Source organism: Pteropus medius, unplaced genomic scaffold, assembly GCF_902729225.1.
Source record: "Pteropus medius unplaced genomic scaffold, Ma_sr-lr_union100, whole genome shotgun sequence".
Taxonomy (NCBI): domain Eukaryota; kingdom Metazoa; phylum Chordata; class Mammalia; order Chiroptera; family Pteropodidae; genus Pteropus; species Pteropus medius.
In genome coordinates, this window is record NW_024344378.1 from 18993419 (window position 1) to 19016353 (window position 22935).

The following is a 22935-nucleotide window of genomic DNA, read 5'->3' on the forward strand; positions in this document are numbered from 1 at the left end:
ACACACAGAGCCATTATAAGAATGCTTGGCTCATAATTGATGCTTAATAAATGTTAGCTTTTGTTATTACTGTTGCTGTTATTTTAGCTGATTCAATACTAAGTCGATTACGTTTAACTTGACGTTACAATTTGTTTAAATTTAGTTATTATAAGGAGAAGTAGAGGAGGTGAGTATAATTTAGAGATGTACAGGGCAGCAAATGGAAGACAGTAGGATAAAAAAATGTACTGTGGTTAATCTGAGACAGACAACTGCAGGTTAAGAGGAAGTAGGTTAAGATGGACAGAGGGATAGAGATGGATATATTCATGATAGAGCAAGTAGAGTAAAATGTTAATGGTATTATATAGGTAGTGGATAGATGAGTGTTCACTATAAAATTTTTTCAACATAACTTATGTTTAACATTTTTCATAATAAATTAGAGAGGAAAAAAAAGAAGTAGACGTACAGGCATCAATGTGAGTTTTGGGTTACAGCTATGCTGCCTGACCTCTGAGCTCAAACATCAGAGCAAGTTTGGAAAAACCCAGAGTTCCGAAACTCTTGCTCATTATGAACATTTTCCTGCGCCAGATGAGCAGAGTTCAGGTGCTGACCTGGCCCACCTCGGCCTGAGCAGATACAGACAGAGGACAGAAACCCAGAGGTTCTACCTAAGAAGTGTAGCCCCACAAGACTATGACTTTATCACTCCTGCTCAGGAAAACTTCAGAAATAAGGCTCAAGGCTAAGTAATGGGCAGGTGGAGGGTGGGCAGGTGGCATACACTCACTCATGAACTCTGCTGTCACCATAGAGATCGCTCAGGCCGAAGCTGATGTAGTGCCAGTGCTCAGGGATGTTAGCAGAAGGGCTCCCCATGTTCCTGTACATGCTAACATAGTCCAAGGGGTCTGGGCCACCCAACCTGCAAAAGACAAAACACAGGGGTGTCAGTGTGAGCCTGAAAGCAGACAGTGTGAAGCTAAGGGTCTCTGCCTTATTAAACTAAAGGTCCCATCCTGGAGAAATCTGGTATGAAAGATAACTAAAGGGAGGCCATACCTCTCTGGGATAAGACCAAGGGATGGGCAATTGGAGGCTACCCAATTCCATAAGCACAACAGACTTCTTTCTCTGATCTCCAACAGCTAGGACCTCTTTTAGAGATAAAACAGATTGTGTGGTTGCCCCTTTGCTTCCTCCAGTTTCATATTACCAATCCTAAATGGGATTGGCAGGGATTATCTCTCTTCCACAGTGCCTGTAAACATACCACACTTCAAGGCAAGAGGTGCATCAGTCAATCCAATTGGCCTCTGTTGAAAGACCATCCTGAGCGTCCCCAATGGGCATTGTTCCTGGAAGCAGAGGCTCAGCTCCACTCCTGCCTCTTAGACAGCTAATTCCTGAAAGACTATATTGTACCCTATGTTAATTTCAGTTTGTTCTGAACAAACGCAATACCTCCAGACCCCTGCCTGCACCCCACAGAGCAAAGCTGGTCTTTTATCATGCAAGCGACAAAGGCCAAACTTTGACTAGCTCAGCTCTGTACAGATAACTAGAGAAGCCAGACTGAGCCCTGTGAGGGTCCTGCATCTGGAAGGTGATCCCAGAGACTGCTGCCTCAAAAATAGAGCTGGAACATTAAATGATTTGGGGCCTCTGAGGACCGTATTAAACATCCACCATAATTCCAACATAGAGGCAACTGAGGAAGAGATTCAGTCATAATCTCACTCCGAAGATTTAATTCAATAAAGGTTCCCTTGGTAGAGTAATTAGTGCTCTTAAAAAAAAAAAAATCTGCTTTTCTTCAAAATGTATAGGGAAACTTGGTAGATTTGAGAAATGGACAAAATAGAAACCATGAGTGGAGGAAGTCTGCATTTAGCCACAAACACTCTGTATTTGAGCTGCCTCAGACCGAATCTGATTGTTCCACAGACTGCAAAGCTTTGCCAGCCCTGGGATACTGATGGAGTGTGCTTTGCAACTGGGATCGTATGCTAAAGGAAGACTAACAACCAAATAAAAGACATGTTATATGTGATCAAAGCAAGCTTGTCAGTACCATGCAATTTAAACACTTTAAAACCAGTAGGTCTGGTTTCATCCTCTTTTGCCAGGATATTATTTGCCTTTGTCAAAATCCTTATTCTTTGCTAGGAAATGCTAAGTTATTTATAGAACTTGTAAGAAAGTCGCTACAAATATCTTAGACTCTCAATTGAGTGGATTAGGGAAAGGGACAAATCTCCATGTCTTTCCTTAACTTTTGATTTTCCCAAATCAATTAACTAATTCCATCACCAGTTAGATTAGGAAAGTTTGTCAGGGAGAAAGGAAAGAAAAGGGTAGCTATCCCTGGAAGGACCCATGATAGCTACAGAAGCCTCGAACGGACGGGAGTAATGACAGGCTCCATATCTGCTCATTTCCTGCTGCAAATTCCCAGTCCTGTCCCTCCTTCGGCCTCGGTCCATCCAGAAACAAGTGCCAAAACTGTACCCCCAGTTCCATGCTCCATCTGCCACTCCAAGCAGTCCTCTTTCTGGCCAAGTCTCCCAGGAGGCACTGCATCAAGGAGAGAGGCTTTACCTTAAAACTCCAACTGCAAGGAACGACCAAGAATCAGACAAAATGAATCTAGTCCCCAAGCACAGTGTTCTGTTCTACTTACTTGGAGGCCTTATAGGAAGCAGATAAGTATGTAGAAAATAATCATATTTTGCACTTAGATGTTATCCAAGGACCCAGAGCATCCTTCAACTTAATTCCTTGAACACTCAACTTTACACCTCAAGGCACAGACTCTGCTGTTCTTGCTTCTGGCCCCTGCTCACTAAAGTCTCAGTTTTTAGCCAAGATATCCTTGCTGGCCAGAATCCACTAGCCAAAGAGCCACCCTTCCATCGCAAGAAAAGGAATCCCAAGGTACCATAGGCCACAGCCAAACTCAGGCAGTGTGGGTCAGTCATCCTACTATGAGATGCAGAGAAGCTTTGTGGGATCCTAAATGTAAGGGACATCAACGAATTAATTTCAGGATCTTAATTATGCAAACCCCTCCAAATCTTAAAATGAACCAATCATTGAGCTGTTCCCTCTTATATTTTTCTGCATCCAGGCAGCATTTCTAATTTCACGGAGTGCTGTACGATTGTCTTTATTTATCATTACACATTAGTGCATCTCTGAAGATAAGTCCTGCCTGGTTAACAAGTTTGCAGCAGGAAGAAAAAAAAGTTGCCTAAAGCAGTCTTAGTCCTTGGCATGTACTTCAATATCTTTTACACACAACTCTATCCTTCATGGCCACTTGGGTGACATAAAAACAGTTGCCCAAATCTGTGTAGGGATTTCTCCTTACACTAAAATGAGGCCTGACAAAGAGCATGGCAGAGCCAGGCACAATTTTCTCATGACACACAATATATATTTAAATATAGAGGTGCAATTAGAATGGGTGATTAAGTTATCAAGAGCAGTTTTTCACTCAGAAGCTCTCTTCAAAACTCCTCTCAACTAAGGAACAGTTTGCTTACCAGAGAAGACTATACTGTGGACCACACCTCCTCTTGGCTATCAGACAGAGGCAGGCTGCTCCCCATGGCCCTTTCTAAGGAGCAGGTGGCTGGTCCCCAGCCCTTCCAGGCTGTCAGATTCTTCACATGCTCCCAGGGAGCTAGCTGGTCTCAATCCTATAGGGCCTAGCTTCTGCCCGTGTCCTGGAGAAAGACTCAGTACTAAAGGGAGAGATAACCAGCAAACACATCCACTCTACTCACTTAGGGTCTACCTGCCCCATTGGCGCACACCCCAAGCAGTTGCTTGAACAGTCTTTCAGGATTCCATGAAGGGAGTCATCTAATACAATGCTTGCATGAATGTAGTTCCAGACAGATTCAATCAATTCCTCAGCCAACTTTTGGTCCAGAAAGACCATGAAAACGGGTTCTTTTCCACAATCCCCATAACACCAGTTTTCCCCAGAGGCTGCAGGAAGAAACAGGTTACAAACAGGAATGGGGAATGAGAAAAGACCATTCCTACTCCAAGGGCAGCTCATTTGTAAACAAGTCTAATCCTTAACTGAGCTACTTGAGAGTTACTCTCAGCTTCTCTGAGAAACTGTTACCTAATCCTGAAGCTTGTGGCCAGGAAACTCCTCAACATCTCACTGCCTTCTTTCCTATGTGAATCCTAGGTCTTCAGCATTTACTGTGGTCCCCCCCTTCGATCCTCAGCCAAACCTCTCCCTGAGCCTGCCTCCGTTCTAGCCAATGCCTTAAAGCAAAGCAGCTGCAGAAACAGAGTCAGCTCCGCATCAAAAGAACTGTGCAGAGTAAGCAGAAAGTTTATCAGGAAAAGTTGTTCCATGAAACTTCAAACACAAAAGCACTGCACTGATAATGACTGAGCTCATTGGGAAAGTATCATAAGGAGACCTCCCAGTCTGTTCACAAGCACAACGCTCACAACTTGCTCCCCTCCTAACCCACTGGAGAGCCAGGGTGCCCAGACCCGCCCCTACCCTGTGCAGTCTCGTGCCCTCGGAGCTCCTCCAGCCGCGTTACTCCAAAGCCCTCTCATATGCTCCCCAGATTTCACTCTCCCCCATCCCACTTGAGCTGCCCCCCCCCTGGCTTCCTTCTTGCCCACTATCTGACCCCTACAGGCGCCCCCTCCTTTCACCACGTTTACAGTTCCCACTCTCCTCTGGTTCCCCTCTCTGCTCATACACACACCCTCAATTCACTCTATTCTCCTAGTCCTAGTTAACTCTTCAACCTCCCCACCCTCGTTAACCCTTTGCCACCCACAGGCTCCGTTAACCCCTTTGTCCCCATTTCCAACTTGAGCCTTAACTCCTTCCCTCACAGCAGGAAGCCCTCCTTTCAAGTGCTTTAACCATTCTCCTTCTCCTCCTTCTCCTTGGCATATTACTTCGCCCTTGGTGCTTTAACCCTGCCCTGCGCGCCGGGTCGGTCTCCCCACGGCCCAGGGCATACCAGTACTTGACGATAGCTGTAACCTGGAGCGGGTTCGGCTGGTCAGGGTACAGGCGGCGACACTCTCCGTAGATGGCGTGCAGTCCCGGAGGAAAGAGCGAAGCGAAGGCCGGCGGGGCAGTAGGGCCAGGGGCCGGGGGCGCGGCGGGGCCGGGGGCGCCGCTAGGCCGCAGCTCCGCCATCCGGGCGCGTAGGGCGCTGAGAGGACCCGCGAGGGCGGACGAGCGGGAGAGCACTGACGCGCCAGCGGGCGGACCGGGTGGGTGCGACTCCCCAAAGCGATGGGGGCTGCAGCGAGGTCTAGGCTCCGCGCCTGCGCACGGCGGACCGTCCGCCCAAGCCGTCGCCGCCTCAGAGACCGCCAGAGGGTGCCTCGGGGGCCTAGGGGCGCTCAAAGGGGCGGGGCAGCGGCGCGCCCTATTACGGATCCCATTGGCTAGTGTCTGTGCCAGTCACAGGCGGACGGCTTGCCCTGGCGATAGATCCCGCCTCTCACTCCCTGTGTCGGGGGTTTTCCAAGGCTCTTGGCCTCCCCCTAGTGTTAGGAGGAACCTACGTTTAAATAGAGCTGTGGAACCATCCTCATGAGGTGCTAGGGTCCCACGAAAACGCTAGGAAATGTGCTAACGAAGGGTTTCACTAGTCTGCTGACACGCTGCTAACAAGGATTTAAACATAAATCTGACAATAGATTGATTCATTTGTGCATGTGGCATTAGTCTTAATAGATTATAAATCTGAATGCTTCCTACGTCTTTGAATGTCCACTGACCGTATTGACTGACACTAACACTGCTGAACTCAGGGGTTGTATGTCGAAATACCTGTTTGGGAGTTCTGACAGAAAATAACAAGAGTTAGGTAAACTAGGATCAATTAAAAAGACTTGGTAATTATTTAATAAAAGTTTTTAGTGATGATGACAATCTCTTCTTTGTTGTGTTTCAGACAGATATATGCAGATTGCCTTGAGGAATTCCATATCCGTTATCTACTATTACCTTGACTCTCTGTAACTGGGAGAATTTTTAATTCCTAAGGCCCTGGGTTGGGACTTATTTTTCTGTTTACAATAACTTTTGAAAAAATAATGTTTTCCACTAAATTATCTTGAAGAAATTCCAAGAGACAGCGATAGAAGAGAGTCCTGACTACCTATTGACTACCTATTGGCTAAAAGAGTCCCTACAATGTGAAGCGGGGGAAAGAAAAAATCTAAAGAAAAATGCGCTTAGCTCATTTGAAAGCAGTGACACTTTGAAAGCAGTGACTTTTCACCTCAATTTTCTCACTCACCAATGTCAATTCTATACCAGTAGTTCCAAAGGCTAGTCTTCAGATCAATGTTAGCCTGTTGCCAAACTTACACACATCCAGGGAAAAAAACACGAAAAACGATGAAAATACGCTTTTTTTCCTAAAAAGTAAATTTCGTGCAAATTATTTTCCTTTATTCTGGAAATACGTCTGTCCGTGTGTGTGTGTTAAATTACCTTTATTAGAGTGTGATGGTGATAGATGTTTGCTAATGTCTTATGGACCCCAATAAAAACACGGTAACCTTATATTGTCCAGAAGTGGTGGAAAGTGGCAGGACTGATCTGTAAAATCGAAACGTCCACGAATTACTGACCAATCCAAAGCGAACTACAGAAAAGTACTTCAACAAGCACTGAGAATCCCTTCAATGGGACTACAGATCCAAGAATGCAATACAACCGTCAATCTGCATCCTCTTCTAGTTACCTATAGAGACTACAAGGCCCAGAGTACTGCGTGTCGGAAACGCGACGCAGTCTCTTAAACTAGGCGGGGCTCCTAAAGGGCGTGGCTTCCTCACTGCAGGTGCAAGGCATGCTGGGGGTTGTCGTTCTTCCGAGAAGAGGTCGGACCGCTCCCTAGCTGTCCAGCACCGGCGGCTAGACTGCGCATGCGTTTCAGTAGCGCTAGCAGCGGACCCGGCAGGCAGTTCCTTCCTCGGAAGGAGAGATTCTTCTGCCATGGAGTCCTACGATGTGATCGCCAACCAGCCTGTTGTGATCGACAACGTGAGTTGCATCTTTCCTATCTCTAAAGGGACTTATGTTCTCCTTCCCAAAGGGATTGCTTCCCAGGTTTCAGTCTGGGCCGCCGGCTCTTTGTCACTGGTCTGGCCTGTCAGGCGGGTTCAGCCGCCGCTGCCTCTGTCCTTCCCGCCTCCCGTAGTTCACAGGCAGGGAAGCCGACCAGCAACCATGGGATGGAGAACTTGGGATAGATAAGGAGAAAAGCTGTAGTCCAAACCAGGTCCTTGGGCCCTTTTGCTCGAGGGGCCTTAACCGCTCTGTGAGCGCCCGGCACCCGCCCTTCCCCAGTTTCCGATAACGCTATTGGCCGCTCTGGCTGTCAGTTATGATTGATGACCCCGCCTCTGAGCGGTGCCTGATGAGGGCTGTCCTCTGCAGTGATTGGCTTGCGCCTTTGACGTTTTTCCGGGCCGCCATAGTGTTTCTCCTCTCTCAGGGGCGGGGCGGTGCACGAAGGCTGTGGGGATTGGCTTCCGGAACTCTCAGCGGCGGGGCCTGATGAGCTAGGGCCCGCCCGCGGGTGGAGAAGGGCTAAGTTTCCTTCGGCCCCGAGCAGGCCTGGCGGCCTGACGACGTATCTGGGTGGGGCCTGAGAATCTGGTATCTGAAATGGTCGTAGGATTTCACTTATTTCTGTGATGATAAGTTATGGCGTTAATAAAAGTCGAGAAGAAAGGAGAGTGACAAAGCAAACGGAGGTATCTTCCTCTTCCGAATGCCTAATTGCTGGGGCGAAAAATTACTGACATATTTGCCAGGAGCTCTAGCACTTACGGAGGGATTTCACATATATTCGAGTTGGATCCTCACAAAAATTTAGTGGATCGTTACTACAGGAAGTTAGATCCTCGTTTTACAAATGAGAAAAAAAAGCGCTAAGAGGTAAAGTGAGCCCAAGGTCGCACAGTAGAGGTGCCCTAAATGCAGTGCTTTATCTGTCCTTCCCCTTGCTTGTACCCCACGCAAATTTATCAATAATAACAAATGAAAAGAATTTAAATACTGCTATTATTTTGGGCGGAGGGGGACAATTGTGAAACAACTGCATTTGTTTCTTCCACTCAAAGGCGTGGTCACACCAACCTTGGTTGATAACCTTTTCTGTGCCCTTTCTGAGTCCCTCTATTGAGGCAAAACTGCCAGTTTCCTCTCCTAAGTTGTCAGATTCTCTCTGTTGATCTAGCCTTTGGGACCTTAGGCATGTTGCAGGGTCCTTTCATTTGCATCATCTCTTTTAAGCTTCAACTGTGGTAGGTAGATGGGAATGAATATCCCCAGTTTATGCAGGACAGTGAGACTTGGAGAGGTTCAATAACAGTATTCGAACTACCAGGTTTGTGAGTTGAGGAGCCAAGACTCAAATTGAGATCGTGTTCCAAGTTTCTTACTTTTTTGCAAAGAAAGGTGCTTTTTTGTTCTTAGCTTTTCTTCTCTCCATTTTTAGTTTTACGATTTAAAGAATTGACTTGTTTTTTCTTTGCGAAAGCATTTTCTTTATTATGCCGATAATTCTGCCGAAAGGTGAAATAGAAGAAACAAGTAATTTTCCCATTAGGGTTTACTGAGCATCTGCCACGTTTTTAAATTTGAGGCCTCGAGTAGTTCTTGCTGTTTGACATTTAGAGAGTTTTGTTTTATTTCAAAGGGAAAGATGAATAGGAAAGAATTATTTGAAATATTCGGGCCAGCTTTATATTATGAGTTTAATGCGTCTCTATCAGATTTAACAGCTCCATAGCTTAACATGTTACTGCAGTTTTATTGTTGGGCTAAGAAGAGTGTATTTAAAAGAAAGGAGAAGAAAGAAAGCAGGGAAAAGAGGGAAGAGCCTCATTATCGGTTCACAACATTTCTCAGTATTAAGACAATTGTTGACCACTCCTTTCATCCAATTCTGGCACCAAACCAAATCATCAGAATTTAATGAGGAAAATGAGGATGTGTGTGTCCATGCCTGTGCTTTAATGACAATAGTAAAATGATAGGTATTTTTAAAAACTAAAATTACTTTTCCCAAAGGTGTACAATACAACACAACAGTAATACAAGAGGAGGGCAGCTCCCCAGCAACATTTTGAGGACTACAACACTTTGATTAGATTGCTATGTTTATGTCAAAGCTCAAGTCTTTGCTAAGATCACAAAGGTTAAGTTCTGTCCTAAAATGGATCAACATTGGTCAGTCTTATAACTGTCTTTGTGACTATGTGGACCTAAGTTCAGGAACAGTATCAGATCCTTACAAGTTAATCAGTAAGATAAGAGTTTTACTGTTTTTGATGGATGTTATGCTCCTTTAGCACCCTTTTAAAAAATGTGATACATTAAATATACAGAAAATTTCAGAAAAATATATAATAAGCACCCACATAGCACAGTGTCTACCACTCAATTTTTTTTTTTTTTTTTTTTAATGCCTACAGCACCTGGTATTCCTAGGTGGTCTCCCATCGAAATACTAACCAGTTTCTGAGATCAGATGAGATCGTGTACGTTCAGGGTGGCATGGCCATAGACTACCATTCAAATTTAAGACATGTTGACATTTGCCATATTTGCTTCAGATTTCTTTTTAGGAAATAAAACATTACAGATATAATTGAAAGCTCTCTGTACCCCTTTACAATCCCATCCTTTCTGTCCCAGAAGCAACCATAGTCATAAAATTGATGTGGTCCTTTCCATCCATGATTTTATATTGTATATGTGTAGTATTTGTGTTTTGAATTTTTCTTAAGAGCCAGCATCTTATGTGCCAGGTCTTCTTTTTATTATAGATAATCTCAAACATAAAACACAAAGAGAGGGAATAGTATAACAAACCCATATATTCATCACCTAACTATAACAATATCAACTCTTGACCAGTCTTTTTACTACATTCCTACCCATTTCCCTCTCCCATACTCTTTTAAAAACATAAGCAATATACTATTATCAAACCTTATAAAAATAATAATTTCTTAAGGTCATCAAATATCCAGTCAATGTTCAAATTTCGCTAATTGTCTCAAAAAAAATTTTTTTGCAATTTGTCATCAGCTCTTAAGAAATGCTGATTCACTTAAGTTTAAGAGACTTAAACTAGAATTAACCGAGGAAATGAAGTCAATGTATTTATTTAACATAGCTACTTGCAATGTGACATTCAGGCTTTAGGTTGTACAACTTCAGCAAGAATTCGTCCCTCACTTGATGGAAAGGGTGAAGAGGTGACTTGTAGAGATATCTCACTATTCAATTATGTGTATTTTGGGAGTTAAGGATGTGCTTCCTTCCAAACTATGCTCTGAGGGTAAGAAAAAATCAGATACCATGTCAAAGAAATATCATGAATTAATTGCTGGAATTGCCTCGAGTAGGGGTCTTAAACTCAGTGCCTACAGAGGCAAAGCAGGAACGTTAAAAAAGAAGAGGGTAGCCTTAAAAATAGTAAGAGGGTGCATTGACCATGCCTGTTCAAAGGGCCAACTGCTTCTCATTTCCAGCTAGTTGTCCCCATGCAGGAATGCAGGCCCAGTATTGCCAGATCTGATTTTTCAAGAGAAATCAGAAAAGTTAAATTTTATATGCAGCCTCCAATTTTTAACCATTGGAAGTTAATGTAAAAGTAGTTTGTGGTCTCTAGAGACAGAAAGTAGATTGCTGGTTGCCCAGAGCCAGGGATGGGCAGTAGAATGGAAACTGACTGCTAATGGGTACAGAGTTTCTTTTTGAGATAATGAAAAAGTTCTAAAATTAGATTGTGGTGATGATTGTACAAGTCTGGGAATATACTAAGAACCACTGAATTATATATCTTAAATTGGTAAATTGCGTGGTATGTGAATTTTATCTCAATAAAGTTCTTTTTAACAAAAGTACTTTGTGGGCCAAACAAAATATGTCTTTGGGCCAAAATGGGCCACCAGTGGCCTAGAATGTGAGGCTTCATCTCTCAGCATCCTTTTCCCACTTGTAAAATGAGAGACAATTAGCTTCCTTTCCAGCAGGTACTGGGAGAGCCTTGCTGATGGATTTGCTATTTGTTTGCCTTCATCAGAAAGAGAATGAATGGTTACTGGTAGCTAGCAGCAGATTTGAGTCCTCAGAAATCAAGTATTTAATGAGACTACGTTTTCAAGAAGGCTCTCTAAGGCATTTGTTTACTTATTTTGCTAGAGTAACAAAGAGAGTGGCAGCCCTTTTGCCAGGTACACAGTTCCTCGTTATAAATACTGTTAAAGAAATTGACATGATGCTTTTATATGATCTCATGGTATGGCTTGGGCAGAATAGAGAGATGGGCCATCCTGGTGCCTGACTGTGGCAAAAGAGGGAGGAAACCGCCTCCCCTGTCCCCTCTCATACTTCACCCAACTGCTGGCCTGGCAGGCTCACTCGTGGGACTGCAGGGACAAGCTGGGTCTGGTTCCTAAGTCTTGTGCATCATTGCCAACACCTTGGCCTTTCCTGCACCACCTCTGCCTGGGGCTTCTGGCATTCCAGCTGCTTCTTCAAGTTCCATACATTAGACTTCATCTGTGAATCATTTCAGCTTGATTTTCATTTTAGTCAGCTAGCCTATCTGAGTACCCTGCAAATGCCAGATACTGCTGATTATATATAAAGTCTCTGACCTCAAGGAACTTGGGCTAGAGACAAAAATGGAAACCGTAAGGTCAAATACAAAGCAGAATAAAATGCCTGCTGCATAATGGTACAGTTAATGGTGATTTTATGAGATAATCAAAGACAATAATTAATTCTACTTAGAGACTAGTCTTCAGGAGAAAGGTAGTGAGTGATATTTGAACTGGGCCTGTTATACACTTGATGGGAGGACAGAGAGGAACAAATGAACCTAACATCTTAATCTGCCTTGTTACTCAGACTCTAATCCTTTTGCTAGTAAACTCAAAATCCAGGAAAATAATCTCTTTAAAAATATCTAGACTCTGAAATACAGATCTCATCTTTACATTTCTTGTTTTCAGCCTCTGCCAAGAGAGTCAGTGAGTCTGTTGGCACTACCACACCCAGATGAAGGCAGTGAGCTATTATAGGAAGCTTGAGTAACAAGTTCCCAGAGTCCTCTTGTACAATGCTGTTCTCGCCTCCATGCCGCTGTCCCAGAGCCCTTAGGTCGCAGTAGGATAGTTCTCCCTCCTTCTCAGTCATTTAGCTCAGTTTACAGCTGCACCTTTTCCAGGCTCCTTGCAATTCTGCCCAGCCCGATGAGTTTGCACTTATCTCTCGTTTTCTCTCTTTTCTGTTGGCAGAGGTTCCTGCTGTCTTAGAGAACTGGCTTGCCTTGCTGAACTTACTGCTTTCCCTATCCTTCAATCACTTCTTACTTCCTCCCTCCGTGTTTCCAGAATCAGGCACCAGGATGGCCTGTCTCAACCCCTTATCCCATAGAAGAGCAGGAATAAGAAACAGGGAGGGAACCAGGGGTGTTGCTGGGAAGCCTTTAGGGCAAAGGTAACCTTGGCTATTTAGTGTCTCCTGATGTGTTTACTGCTTCCTTTGTGATTTCTGGAAATATCGCACACCACGGCAGAAGTGGTTGACAGGCAGCAGGAAAAGGCTTGTCCCAATTAGCTGCAACCATGTAGGGGTGGAAGGATAAGGGTATCAGGTGTGGTGGTAGAAGAGTTAAGAAGAGAACATGGTGTGTCCGCAGGCAGTACCAAACCTTGACAGCTGTGCTACACGGAGTTGGTATCTGTGTCTTGAGTCAGTGTTTACTTTGGTTGGGCTCTGGATGGTATCAGAGATGCTGGTGGGAGAAGTCAGATTCTTTTCTGGGCACCCACCCAAGATACCAAGAGTTGGAGCAAGAGGATTATAATGTTGGGTCTCTTTTCTTAGACAATGCTTTAGGACTTTCTTGCTCTTTATCATTAGTAGACTAACGAGTAACCCCTACAAAGCAAAGTGGTCTGCCCCTGTAAGAACCAGCCAATGTGTATTCCATCGAAGTCAGCTTCAAGTGTGGCAGTGCTTGGTGGTGTCTGTCATAGACACCCTGGAGGGCAGGGAGAGTTCAGGCCTGAGCTGGGAAAGCAGGTTAAAAGTGTCTCATGGTGTATAACAGAATGAATCATGCGCTCTTCCCACCTTGGTTGTGTTCCTGAACTTGTCTGCTTTGGTGCTTCTAGCTACTCTTCTCAGGTTTTCTTTTTCTTCTCTTCATTAATATTGTTTTTAATGTGAAAAGTAAAACATATTCAATGTAGAAAAGTCACAGAATACAGAAAAATCAAATAATACTTTCAGTGTGCAGTGGAAGTTCTTCTCACCATCCTCAGTCTCACTTCCCTCCCTTCAACATGTATTCACCATACAAATGCGTATATAGATATATTATACACAAATATAAGGTCTCTCTCTTTCTTAAATAAAAATGGAACCATATTATACATATTATATGATATATATCTCCTCTTGTTTTTGTGCTGCTTCTGACTTTGCTTTCTCTCTCCTCTCTCCTCAGGGATCTGGTGTGATTAAAGCTGGTTTTGCTGGTGATCAGATCCCCAAATACTGCTTTCCAAACTAGTAAGTCATTCTGTAGCTTAGAAGTTTGGGAGGTTTGTTAGGTTTGTTACAGAGTCAGCCCTCCGTCTTTTAGGGAGAAGGGATCTGTCATTCGGGTCAACCTTGGTATCAAAACAACAAGCAAAAGACAGGAGCTGGCTTTTGGAGTAAGCAAAGGAAACAGTTGCTTACATGGTACAATTTGAGAGGCACAGGCAAGAGACCTCATTTTAAAATTTGATTTGATCTAATGCCAAAAATGTTATCATTGATAACTCATTGCTCTGGATGACTGCCTCTTCATGGAGCTCTCTTTTTTAAAAATTCTCCTATCACCCAGGATGGGCTTTAACATTAAACTATATTAACTATCTTAGTAAGAAATGAGTTTCTTGGCACTTTCCTCCTAAGGCAGAGAGACTGCAGGCAGGAGAAAGGCACAGGTGCTTGGGGAAGGAGCTTAAAGGGGGAGAAAAAGGAAGAAGCCATCTGTCACAGTTACAACACAGTTCTACTTAGTAGAAGGCTTGGACAGGGGCTAAGGAAATTGAAATTTTTTGAGTTAACATTCATGTAGAAATTCTTGTTTCCTTGTCTCTCTTGGTTTGCACATATGTTGGGGAAAGAGAAGAAGCAGAGATATTGAATCTTCTAAAATTTGTTTTAATAACATAAAATAATATAAATATAATAAAAACATGAAATAACGTACAAATAACTTAAAACAATACATGTTCATTATAGAAATTGGGAAATGCAGAAAAGTAAAAAGAAGAAACTCAACTGTAACTTCACTCCTCAAAGATAATCACAGTAGAATTGAGTGTATTTCTTCCTAAGTATGTGCCTCTGTACATCCTTCTGTTATGTTTTCTGTTGCCAAATGAAAAGCGTTGGTCCTCCCCACTCTCTTTTGTAGTGTGGGCAGACCCAAGCACGTTCGTGTCATGGCAGGAGCCCTCGAAGGCGACATCTTCATTGGCCCCAAAGCTGAGGTAATTCCCAGTCCTATTGAAGAAATCTCAGGCCAGCAGAGGACCTTCGTTATTCCCCACATCAGCAGTGTTCCAGAGAGAGACATAGCCATGAGTAAAAGGAGCAGTTTCCTCTTAAAATCTCCCCTTTGGTTCTCTCATCCTAAGCCTCGTTGGTTCATTTCTCCCCAGAGCAACCTCTGGTTTTGGAGAGAAAATATCAAACCCCACTTTGGGAAACAGAGACGTGTCTAGAAAATGGCTTTTGCCTTCTTTCTGTATTCTGTCACTACCTTGCCAATGATCAAATTGACTGGCTTGGTTACCTTTTTGGCAAAAGGGATTGGGGAGAGATCCTGGCTGGGGTACCCTGGGGATGAGTTGATCAGCACAGTTTGGCAGAGCTCTCAGGCAGCCTCTAGAAGCAGAACAATAATCATGGTTGCCAACCTTGGCTCCAAGTGCTGAAGTCCAGAGGTGGGAGCCAGGAGATATGTCCTGGGACCAGGCAATAAAGAGGGTGCCTCCTGTCACTTGCCCTAGGGTCACCCGAGGGCCCATGGAAAAGCAGAAGCCTTCTGCTTCACTAGCTGATTGGTCAGTGAGAGCAATTTGCAGCATTCTGTTGGAGACTGCAAGAATGGGTGCCCACCCTTAGCCCTGGGTGAGGACTGAGGTTGCGGGGAACTCCAGTCTGGATGAGCAGGATCCACCAGGCAGCCCAGCTGAGAAGCTGACTGCTGCTGTAAGTCCCGTTCTCTATACCCAGGAGCACCGAGGACTGCTCTCCATCCGGTACCCCATGGAACATGGCATTGTCAAGGACTGGAATGACATGGAGCGCATCTGGCAATATGTCTATTCTAAGGACCAGCTACAGACTTTCTCAGAGGAGGTGAGAGTCCTGTGTGTGGAGCAGCCCTGCAGGGTGTGCAGTGGGCATAACCCCTACCCCAGAGATGAGGAAGAGGAGGAGGAGGATAACTGCCAAGAGGGTTTGAGTCTTACGATGTGCCAGGAACCAGGCCATGTGCTTTTCAGACATGTTTGCATTTAATCTTTACACCATTACATCATTACTTACACATGTAGGTAATATTATCTCCAGTTTATAGACAAGGGAACAGAAATTCAGAGAAGCCAAGTAGTATTTCCAGGATCACCCAGTTAATAAAGTGATAGAGCTGAGATTCAAACTCATATCTTTCAGACTTCAGAGCCTATAATTTCTAAGGAAGTAACCCTCAACTCAGAAACACTAAGGAATGTGAATACTAGGTGTATCAGAATTTCCGGGGGAAGGCTATATTCTGTTTTTTAAAAATGCATTCAATATTGAAATTTTCTATTTTGAAAAAATTAACTTTTTTTTTATCATAATTCCAAATTTAGAGTATAGCAAAATCTTCTTGACAATTGGAGATGTATACAGGGACCTATATAAGAATCTTGGAGGAAAAAGAGGAGAGTAAAGGAGTGGAGGCAAAAACAGAGAGACTCTTGAGGGGGTAGGATTTTGGAAAATTGAGAAATTGACCTGGGCATGGGTAGGTGACAGCCCCAGCTTGCCGTTTTTTGGAGAGATGCTGACAAATGTTTCCTGGGCTTTCTAGCCAGCCCCACAGAGGCTTCTACCCCAGTACTAATGAGGAGTGGAAATCTGTTCTCGCCTTGATTGACCTATGGGCATTTTTCACCAGCATCCTGTGCTCCTGACAGAAGCGCCTTTAAACCCAAGGAAAAACCGGGAACGAGCTGCTGAAGTTTTCTTTGAGACCTTCAATGTGCCAGCCCTTTTCATCTCCATGCAAGCCGTGCTCAGCCTGTGAGTAGCAGCCTGGCTGGCCAGCCTGGTCCTTTGGGAGGAAAGCTGTCCTTTCGCTTTGGTATCAAGGATGCCTCTCCTTTGGTTCAGAGCAACTTGAGCACCCCACTAGGGAAAGGTTAAAGATGCTGGGAAAGGAAACACTGAGACTATCTCCCAGCCTCATACTGTCTAGGGGTTTGGTGCCCAAGGCTCTGTGCTCTGCCTGCTGGGAAGGCCACTTGCTGCTACAGCTCTTCCTGAAGGGCCTTGTAGTGTGTTTAGATTATTTATTCAGTGCCTACTTGTGCCAGGTGCTATGTGAGGCTGGTAGTAGGGTCATGATGAAAACACCACCGTGCTCCCTGTTCTCATGCCCCTGTCATTCGGGTCATGTTCCCAGCCTGCCTCACACCAAGGTTGTCTATGGCCAAGTTTGTACATTGGTGACCTGCAGAGGGGATGTGTTTGATCCCATTAAAAAGTTGTGAGCCAGCATTTAAAAATCAGAAGATTTCCTATCACAATCCAAATTCCTGGCTTCTCTGAAAAAAATGGAAAGATCTAGTAATGTCGGGCCTGCATTCCCATAGGGCAGAAATCAGCTGGAGCTGAAATAGCAGCTGCCATTTTAGATCGAGTTTGCTAGTTTAACTTCACCACAGTCCACTCCATTCCTTGTTCTCCCAACATGAAGGCAGACTGTCAGTTGCTATTTATCATATTACAGAGCTATATGTCTATACCCTTGTCTCTACTAAAAAAGAAAAAACAGGACAGGCCTAGAGGGCCATGTGGAGGGGTGGGGGTAGCTGTTCTTTTTGTGGAAGTGAAAATCTTATTTTCCTTTACTCATTTACTTTTCCTGCCTAGCCCCTGTAGGAATTTGAGTTTTAACCTCTTGTCTAGAGAGTAAAAACTGCCCCTCAGGCTAGGTCCCTGAAATGGTTAAAAGCCAGGCCATCTCCTGAGATTGGAAGGCCTGCTCTTCTGGAAGTGGGGAGTGAGCTGGAGAGGCTCAGCACCTTTCATCCAGGTATTTCAAGGTTTGCTTCAATGCTCAGGCTTCCTGGTACTCAGTCCAGTCTAAGGCCCCTGGAGAAAGGCAGGCCCCAGCTTTAGTTTAGCTGACATTGAACTCTTAAAAGAAATGAGTTTCTTCCCAGAGTGAGGAGTCAGGGGTTAGTGATGGTTTGTCCACTTTGTTTCAGTTATGCCACAGGCAGGACCACAGGTGTGGTGCTGGACTCTGGAGATGGTGTCACCCATGCTGTGCCCATTTATGAGGGTTTTGCCATGCCCCACTCAATCATGCGTATCGACATCGCTGGCCGAGACGTCTCTCGCTTCCTTCGTCTCTACCTGCGTAAGGAGGGCTATGATTTCCACTCCTCCTCCGAGTTTGAGATTGTCAAGGCCATAAAAGAAGTGAGTGCTGCCCCATGGGCCCAGGGACGGGATAGGGAATGAGAACAGAGCAGCCAGGACCTCCATGACTTGGAGTGAAGAGAGGCGAAGCTCCCATCCAGGGGGTCTTGGCCAGGTTCTTTTCTCCCCAACCAGGCCACTTGGTGGCTGTGTGAACTCCAGCTGGGACCCCTTACACTGACAGACTCACCTTCCCAAAGTGCTACCATCTTTTAGGGAAAGGGAGCTGCTTCTATTTCTTAAACTGGGTGATGGGTACACCAGTGATCACTTTTTTTATACTTTATGTACAAATTACATATGTTCTTTTACATCCTTGAGGAATTCAGAATACATTTTTTTTAAGTAAACTAAATCCTCCTGCCACCTGTGGCTCTAGGGAAACCTCTGAGCTGGGTAAGCGGGACCCAGAACCCTATGAGTAGTAGAAAATTGCCTGAGTCTGGACTAAAATTAGGTTGTGGTCTCAGAGCTAGATCCAGAGAGCCAAGTTTCCACAAAAGTGGAGTAGGTGGGAACTCGTATCCTAAGTGCCACTCAGTGAAGGCCGACAGAAATCTCCCTGCTCCTGCTTCAGGGCAGCAACTCTGTAGGGCAGTCACTGCGATGGGCAGATGTCTGAAGCAGCACATCACTCCCCTGGCACTTTGACCAAGTAGGCACCAGGTTTCCTGCCTGCCTGACTCATGCTTGGTTCTGCAGAGAGCCTGCTACCTATCCATAAATCCCCAGAAGGATGAGACACTAGAGACGGAGAAGGCCCAGTACTACCTGCCCGACGGCAGCACCATTGAGGTAGGCGACCAAGCCTCTCCACTCAGTCCCCTCAGGCCCCAAAAGCTCTGGGCCCAAACAGAACTCCCCATGAGGAGGCTGGAGTCAGATGTATCCTCCTTTTTGCACCCCTTGCCTGGAGCAGTACCGTCTTCTACCAAGCAAGGTGCTAGGGACTTTGCTTCTCCCATGTGGAATCCAGGAGGCACCAGAGGCATTCTTCTAGGTCAGGGTGGGATTATGAACAGGGGTAGTTAGTGCTGTCCTTAACCACTTGGGCACAGAGTAGGGTGAGTTGCCTCTCCTTGGACCTCCACCGATACGAAGAAATTTCCATGAATGAATGAATCCATGTATTCATGCCAGAGGTCTCTTGGCTGGGATTAAAAGGCAAGAGCTAGGATTAAACCTAGGTATTTCCTCTCTCATTTCCCAGGAGCCCTATTTGTTCCTTTTTGTTCCTTATTTGTTCCCAGAAGTCCAATCTTTGTTCCTGGAAGCCCTTGAGCCTGGCCTTCATAGCCACCTGGTTAGGAAGAGGTGGACAGAGGGGCCCCTTCCATTCCCACTCCCAAAGGGACCTCAGCCCCAGTCCCAGCCTCTGAAACTTGCCTGTCACCCTGCAGATTGGTCCTTCCCGATTCCGGGCACCTGAGCTGCTGTTCAGGCCAGACCTGATTGGCGAGGAGAGTGAGGGCATCCATGAGGTGCTGGTGTTTGCCATCCAGAAGTCTGACATGGACCTGCGGCGCACACTTTTCTCTAACATTGTCCTCTCGGGAGGCTCCACCCTGTTCAAAGGTTGGTCTTTGCTCTTAGGGCCCTTCCCCAAGAAGCTTCCAGATTCTGCTGGGCCTAGATGCTCAGAGGATTGACTTAAAATTCTCCTTTTCTGCCCATTCAGGATTTGGTGACAGGCTACTGAGTGAAGTGAAGAAACTGGCTCCGAAAGATGTGAAGATCAGGGTAGGAGCATGGCGGGGGCGGGGGCAGGATAGAATTGGGCTTCAAGGGTCTGTAGTGCCACATGGTATGGCCACCCCTCCAGCTCTGCCCAAGGTTTTCAAGTAGCCAGGACTATACAGGCACTGCCAGATGGTTCCTGCTTCCACACTGACCCCGAGGTCTGCCAGAGAAGAGGACCCAATCTCATTCTCCATCTTCACAAAAGGGGACAGTCCTAGTACTCAGATGTGGCAGGGTGCTAGGCTGAGGGCCCAACGTGAGGACTTTCAGGGAAACTAACATTGACAAGAGATTGACTTTTGCTGCTCCCCTGTGACACAGTCCCAACATCTTAGTGGCTGCTGAGGGGAGCTAGCCTGCCTAAGGAAGGAGGGATCCTAAATGAAGGAGTGTGCTTGCTGTCTTGAAGACTGCTCCGACCAGCCCTCGGCAGAGCTGAATCTTGCCCCCAGATAGCCCTATCTTCTCTGGGAATTGTAGTTAAGGCTGCTGGAAACCTGCTTCTCAAGATGAGTGTTATGTTGGCCACAATACCCCCCAGAGAGGCCACAGGGTCCAGCAGGGACGTAACTTAAAGCCAATTGTGTGAAATTCATCTACTGCTGAGAGGAAGTTGAAAGGGAAAAGGTGAAGGGAGGATGACTGTCTCAGATTCCTCTTTCCACCTACCCTTACAGATATCTGCACCTCAGGAGAGACTGTATTCCACATGGATTGGGTGAGTAGTTCTGTGAATAAGAGCAGAACAGGAAGCGAAGGCATTCATTACTCCTTATCACCCCATCCTGTTAAAGAAAAGCCTGATATGGTTTGGTCCTATGGGGCCTGGCCAGCTTTACAAATACACACACTCTCTTTCTCACAATGTTCTTTTGGATTCCTTCTATTCTAGGGGCTCTATCCTCGCCTCCCTGGACACCTTTAAGAAGATGTGGGTCTCCAAGAAGGAATACGAGGAAGACGGTGCCCGATCCATCCACAGGAAAACCTTCTAATGTTGGGACATCATCTTCACCTCTCTCTGAAGTTAACTCCACTTTAAAACTCGCTTTCTTGAGTCGGAGTGTTTGCGAGGAACTGCCTGTGTGTGTGAGTGTGTGTGTGGGTACAAGTATGTGCGCCTATGCGAGTGCAGTGTGGCCCAGGGATCCCAGGGCCCAGAAAGGACAATGAACTACCCACGATGGTGACGGCCTGAGGCCTGGGGTTGACCACTAACTGGCCCCTGACAGGGAAGAGTGCTGGCAGAGGGCGCCACTCCTTTGTCAGTTGGGCCTTTGTCTGGCTGTTTGGGACTATGTTTACTACCATGGGGAGACAGAGAGGGAGGTAAACCCAACCCCCGGGAGACATTGCTGCTGCCCGTTCTAGACTGGGCCAGCCCCACCCCACCCCGCCCCCAGGGTGCCCTGAGGCCCAAGGCAGCTGCTGCTTCCCTTGCTCATCATTCTGTTCTCCATGACTCTTGATCATGGACTGAGGACTGGGACTGGGGTTGAGTTCTGTCTGGTTTTGATTGAAGTTTGGGTTTGGGAGGCAGGGAAGGCTGTTACTGAGATTCTGGGGTCAGGAGAGGGCAGGATGCCTTCAACTTCACCTGGGGACCAGGACCACACTGGGCATTTGAGGAGGGTAGGAGTACTGCTACTTGTGGTTAGCGGCAGAGTTAATATTCCCACCCCTAGCCCCCCATCCAGGGGGTCTCAGGAGAGTAAGGAGCCTGTTGGCCTCCGGCCATTGCTTTTCATCCTTCCTTGGGCAATGCCATCTTCAAACAGTTTTATTTATTGAAGTGATTGTTCAGTATGGGGGCTGGAGAGAGGGAGGTCATCGCCTCCTGCCCACCAGTCACCCTGTTCACACTAATGTTTACAGCACCTAAGCTTAGCGTAGCCTCCGGGGCCCCACCACTTTGCTGAGGGTGAACTGACAGTATCCATAGGCTGACACCATTTGGGATCTGAGGCTACACTCAAAGCCACTCCCACCAGCCTCTTTCTTTCTCCCTCTTCCACTTGCTCACTGCCCTGGAGTCAGCAGGCTGGTTGCTGGTTGGATTTCCTGAAATAGGAGGTAGAATCACCCTTTGACAGAGGCCCTAGTAAAGGAGGGGTGTTGGGGATCCAGCTCCCTTAAGACTGGAGAAAGAGTTGCAGTTAACCAAGTTGCCTTTTCCCACTCTAGCTGACCCAGGGGAGTAGCTCATAGAAATGAGAAGGTCCCTCTGGGCTGATTTTATGCCGTTCTTGACTTTGGACTTGTTTGTTTAGGGAGGGAGGAGACCAGACCCGAGTCCCAGGAGCTGATGGGCTCAGGTTCATCTCCTCCGGTCCAGTGGGGCCAGGCGCCTACCCTGGACTGGGCTGGTTTAGCAGTGGTCCAAAGGCCTTTAGCCCAGATGGTACAAAGCTGGGGCTAGCAAATGTTCACCGGCACCCTCACCTGACACCAAGACCTGTCCCAATCCCAGATTCCAGGCAGTATTCTCCCCCATGCCGTCCAAGGACCAAAGGTCCTGCCAGGTGTGGGCCACAGCAACAGGTGTGTGTGAGAGCGATGTGGCGACCCCGCGGACTGCTGTGTGCTTAACCAGCTCACCTCCCTTCTCTTAGCCCAAGCCTGTCCCTCACACAGCCTCGCACAAACCACGTTGCCTGGTGGGGGCCCCGTGTACTTAAATAAAGTCCTTCCAATAGACCTGTCAGCTGGGCCTCTGTCTATAGTTAGTGCTGGGTAGGAAGAGGGAGGAGCTGTGAACCCTAAATCTGAAGTGGTAACTGGCCAAGGCTGTCCTCTAGAGGGCACTGTTGCACCAATCAGACTCTGCCAGACCTTAGCCCAAGTCCCAGCAAATGAGAGGAACTGCTCTTGACATCCTGAAATCAGGCTCTCAAAACTTCCACGTGTATAAGAACCTAAGGAGCTTATTAAAATGCAGTTCCTGGGCCCCTGCTCAGATACTCTGATTAACCAGTCCTCCATTTTAAACTTGTTTACCTGAGGGGTGGCAGAGAATTGCCAGGCACTTTACAAATGTTAACCCATTTGATCCTCACAACAACCCTACAAAGTGTAGATATTTTTATCATCCACTTCACAGACGAGGAGATAGAACCATAGAGAGATCGCGTAATTTCTCAAGGTTCCGCCCTTTATTAGCTAAGATTGGAACCCAGGCAACATAGCCCTAGAGCCTACATTCTTAGCCATTCTGCACACCCTCAACAAACCATTGGCCTAGAGCAGTGGTTCCCAATCAAGGCCAACTTTGCCCCCCAGGATATATTTGGCAATGCCTAGAAACATTTGACATTTGGTTGTCACCACAGGGGAGGAGATGCTATTAGCATCTACTAAGCAAAGACCAGGGGTGATTCCACAACAAGGAATCATCCAGC

At 46.1% G+C, this 22935-nt stretch overlaps 2 protein-coding genes across 7 annotated transcripts in view; one reads left to right on the forward strand and one right to left on the reverse strand.

Annotated features, from left to right (window-relative positions):
• Window positions 1-5371, reverse strand: part of SUFU (SUFU negative regulator of hedgehog signaling) — a 93031-nt gene extending 87660 nt beyond the window's left edge. For 4 of the 6 annotated variants that reach the window (XR_005654684.1, XM_039871352.1, XM_039871351.1 and 1 more), the window contains exons 1-2: window positions 5004-5371; window positions 779-913 (exon numbers count right to left, since the gene is read on the reverse strand). Coding sequence is in view for 5 of the 6 variants with exons in the window: in XM_039871352.1 (XP_039727286.1) it covers window positions 779-913; window positions 5004-5185 (317 nt within the window). In the remaining variant the exon portion in view is untranslated. The remainder of the gene's footprint in view (window positions 1-778; window positions 914-5003) is intronic. The other 2 variants (XM_039871350.1, XM_039871349.1) reach the window with 1 other exon arrangement.
• A 1522-nt stretch (window positions 5372-6893) lies between these two features.
• On the forward strand, window positions 6894-22241 carry ACTR1A (actin related protein 1A). The gene is made up of 11 exons (XM_039871362.1): window positions 6894-7051; window positions 13548-13612; window positions 14511-14586; window positions 15335-15460; window positions 16266-16390; window positions 17581-17797; window positions 18500-18592; window positions 19198-19372; window positions 19476-19537; window positions 20215-20255; window positions 20430-22241. The coding sequence occupies exons 1-11, from the start codon at window positions 7004-7006 to the stop codon at window positions 20530-20532; spliced, it is 1131 nt and encodes a 376-aa protein (XP_039727296.1). The 5' UTR covers window positions 6894-7003; the 3' UTR covers window positions 20533-22241.
• The last annotated feature ends 694 nt before the right edge of the window (window positions 22242-22935 follow it).

Coding starts and splice junctions, on each gene's coding strand:
- ACTR1A (XM_039871362.1), top strand. CDS start 7,004: ATGGAGTCCTACGATGTGATCGCCAACCAGCCTGTTGTGATCGACAAC. Junction 17,798..18,499: donor TTGTCAAGGCCATAAAAGAA/GTGAGTGCTGCC, acceptor TTGGTTCTGCAG/AGAGCCTGCTACCTATCCAT. Junction 20,256..20,429: donor CTGTATTCCACATGGATTGG/GTGAGTAGTTCT, acceptor CTTCTATTCTAG/GGGCTCTATCCTCGCCTCCC.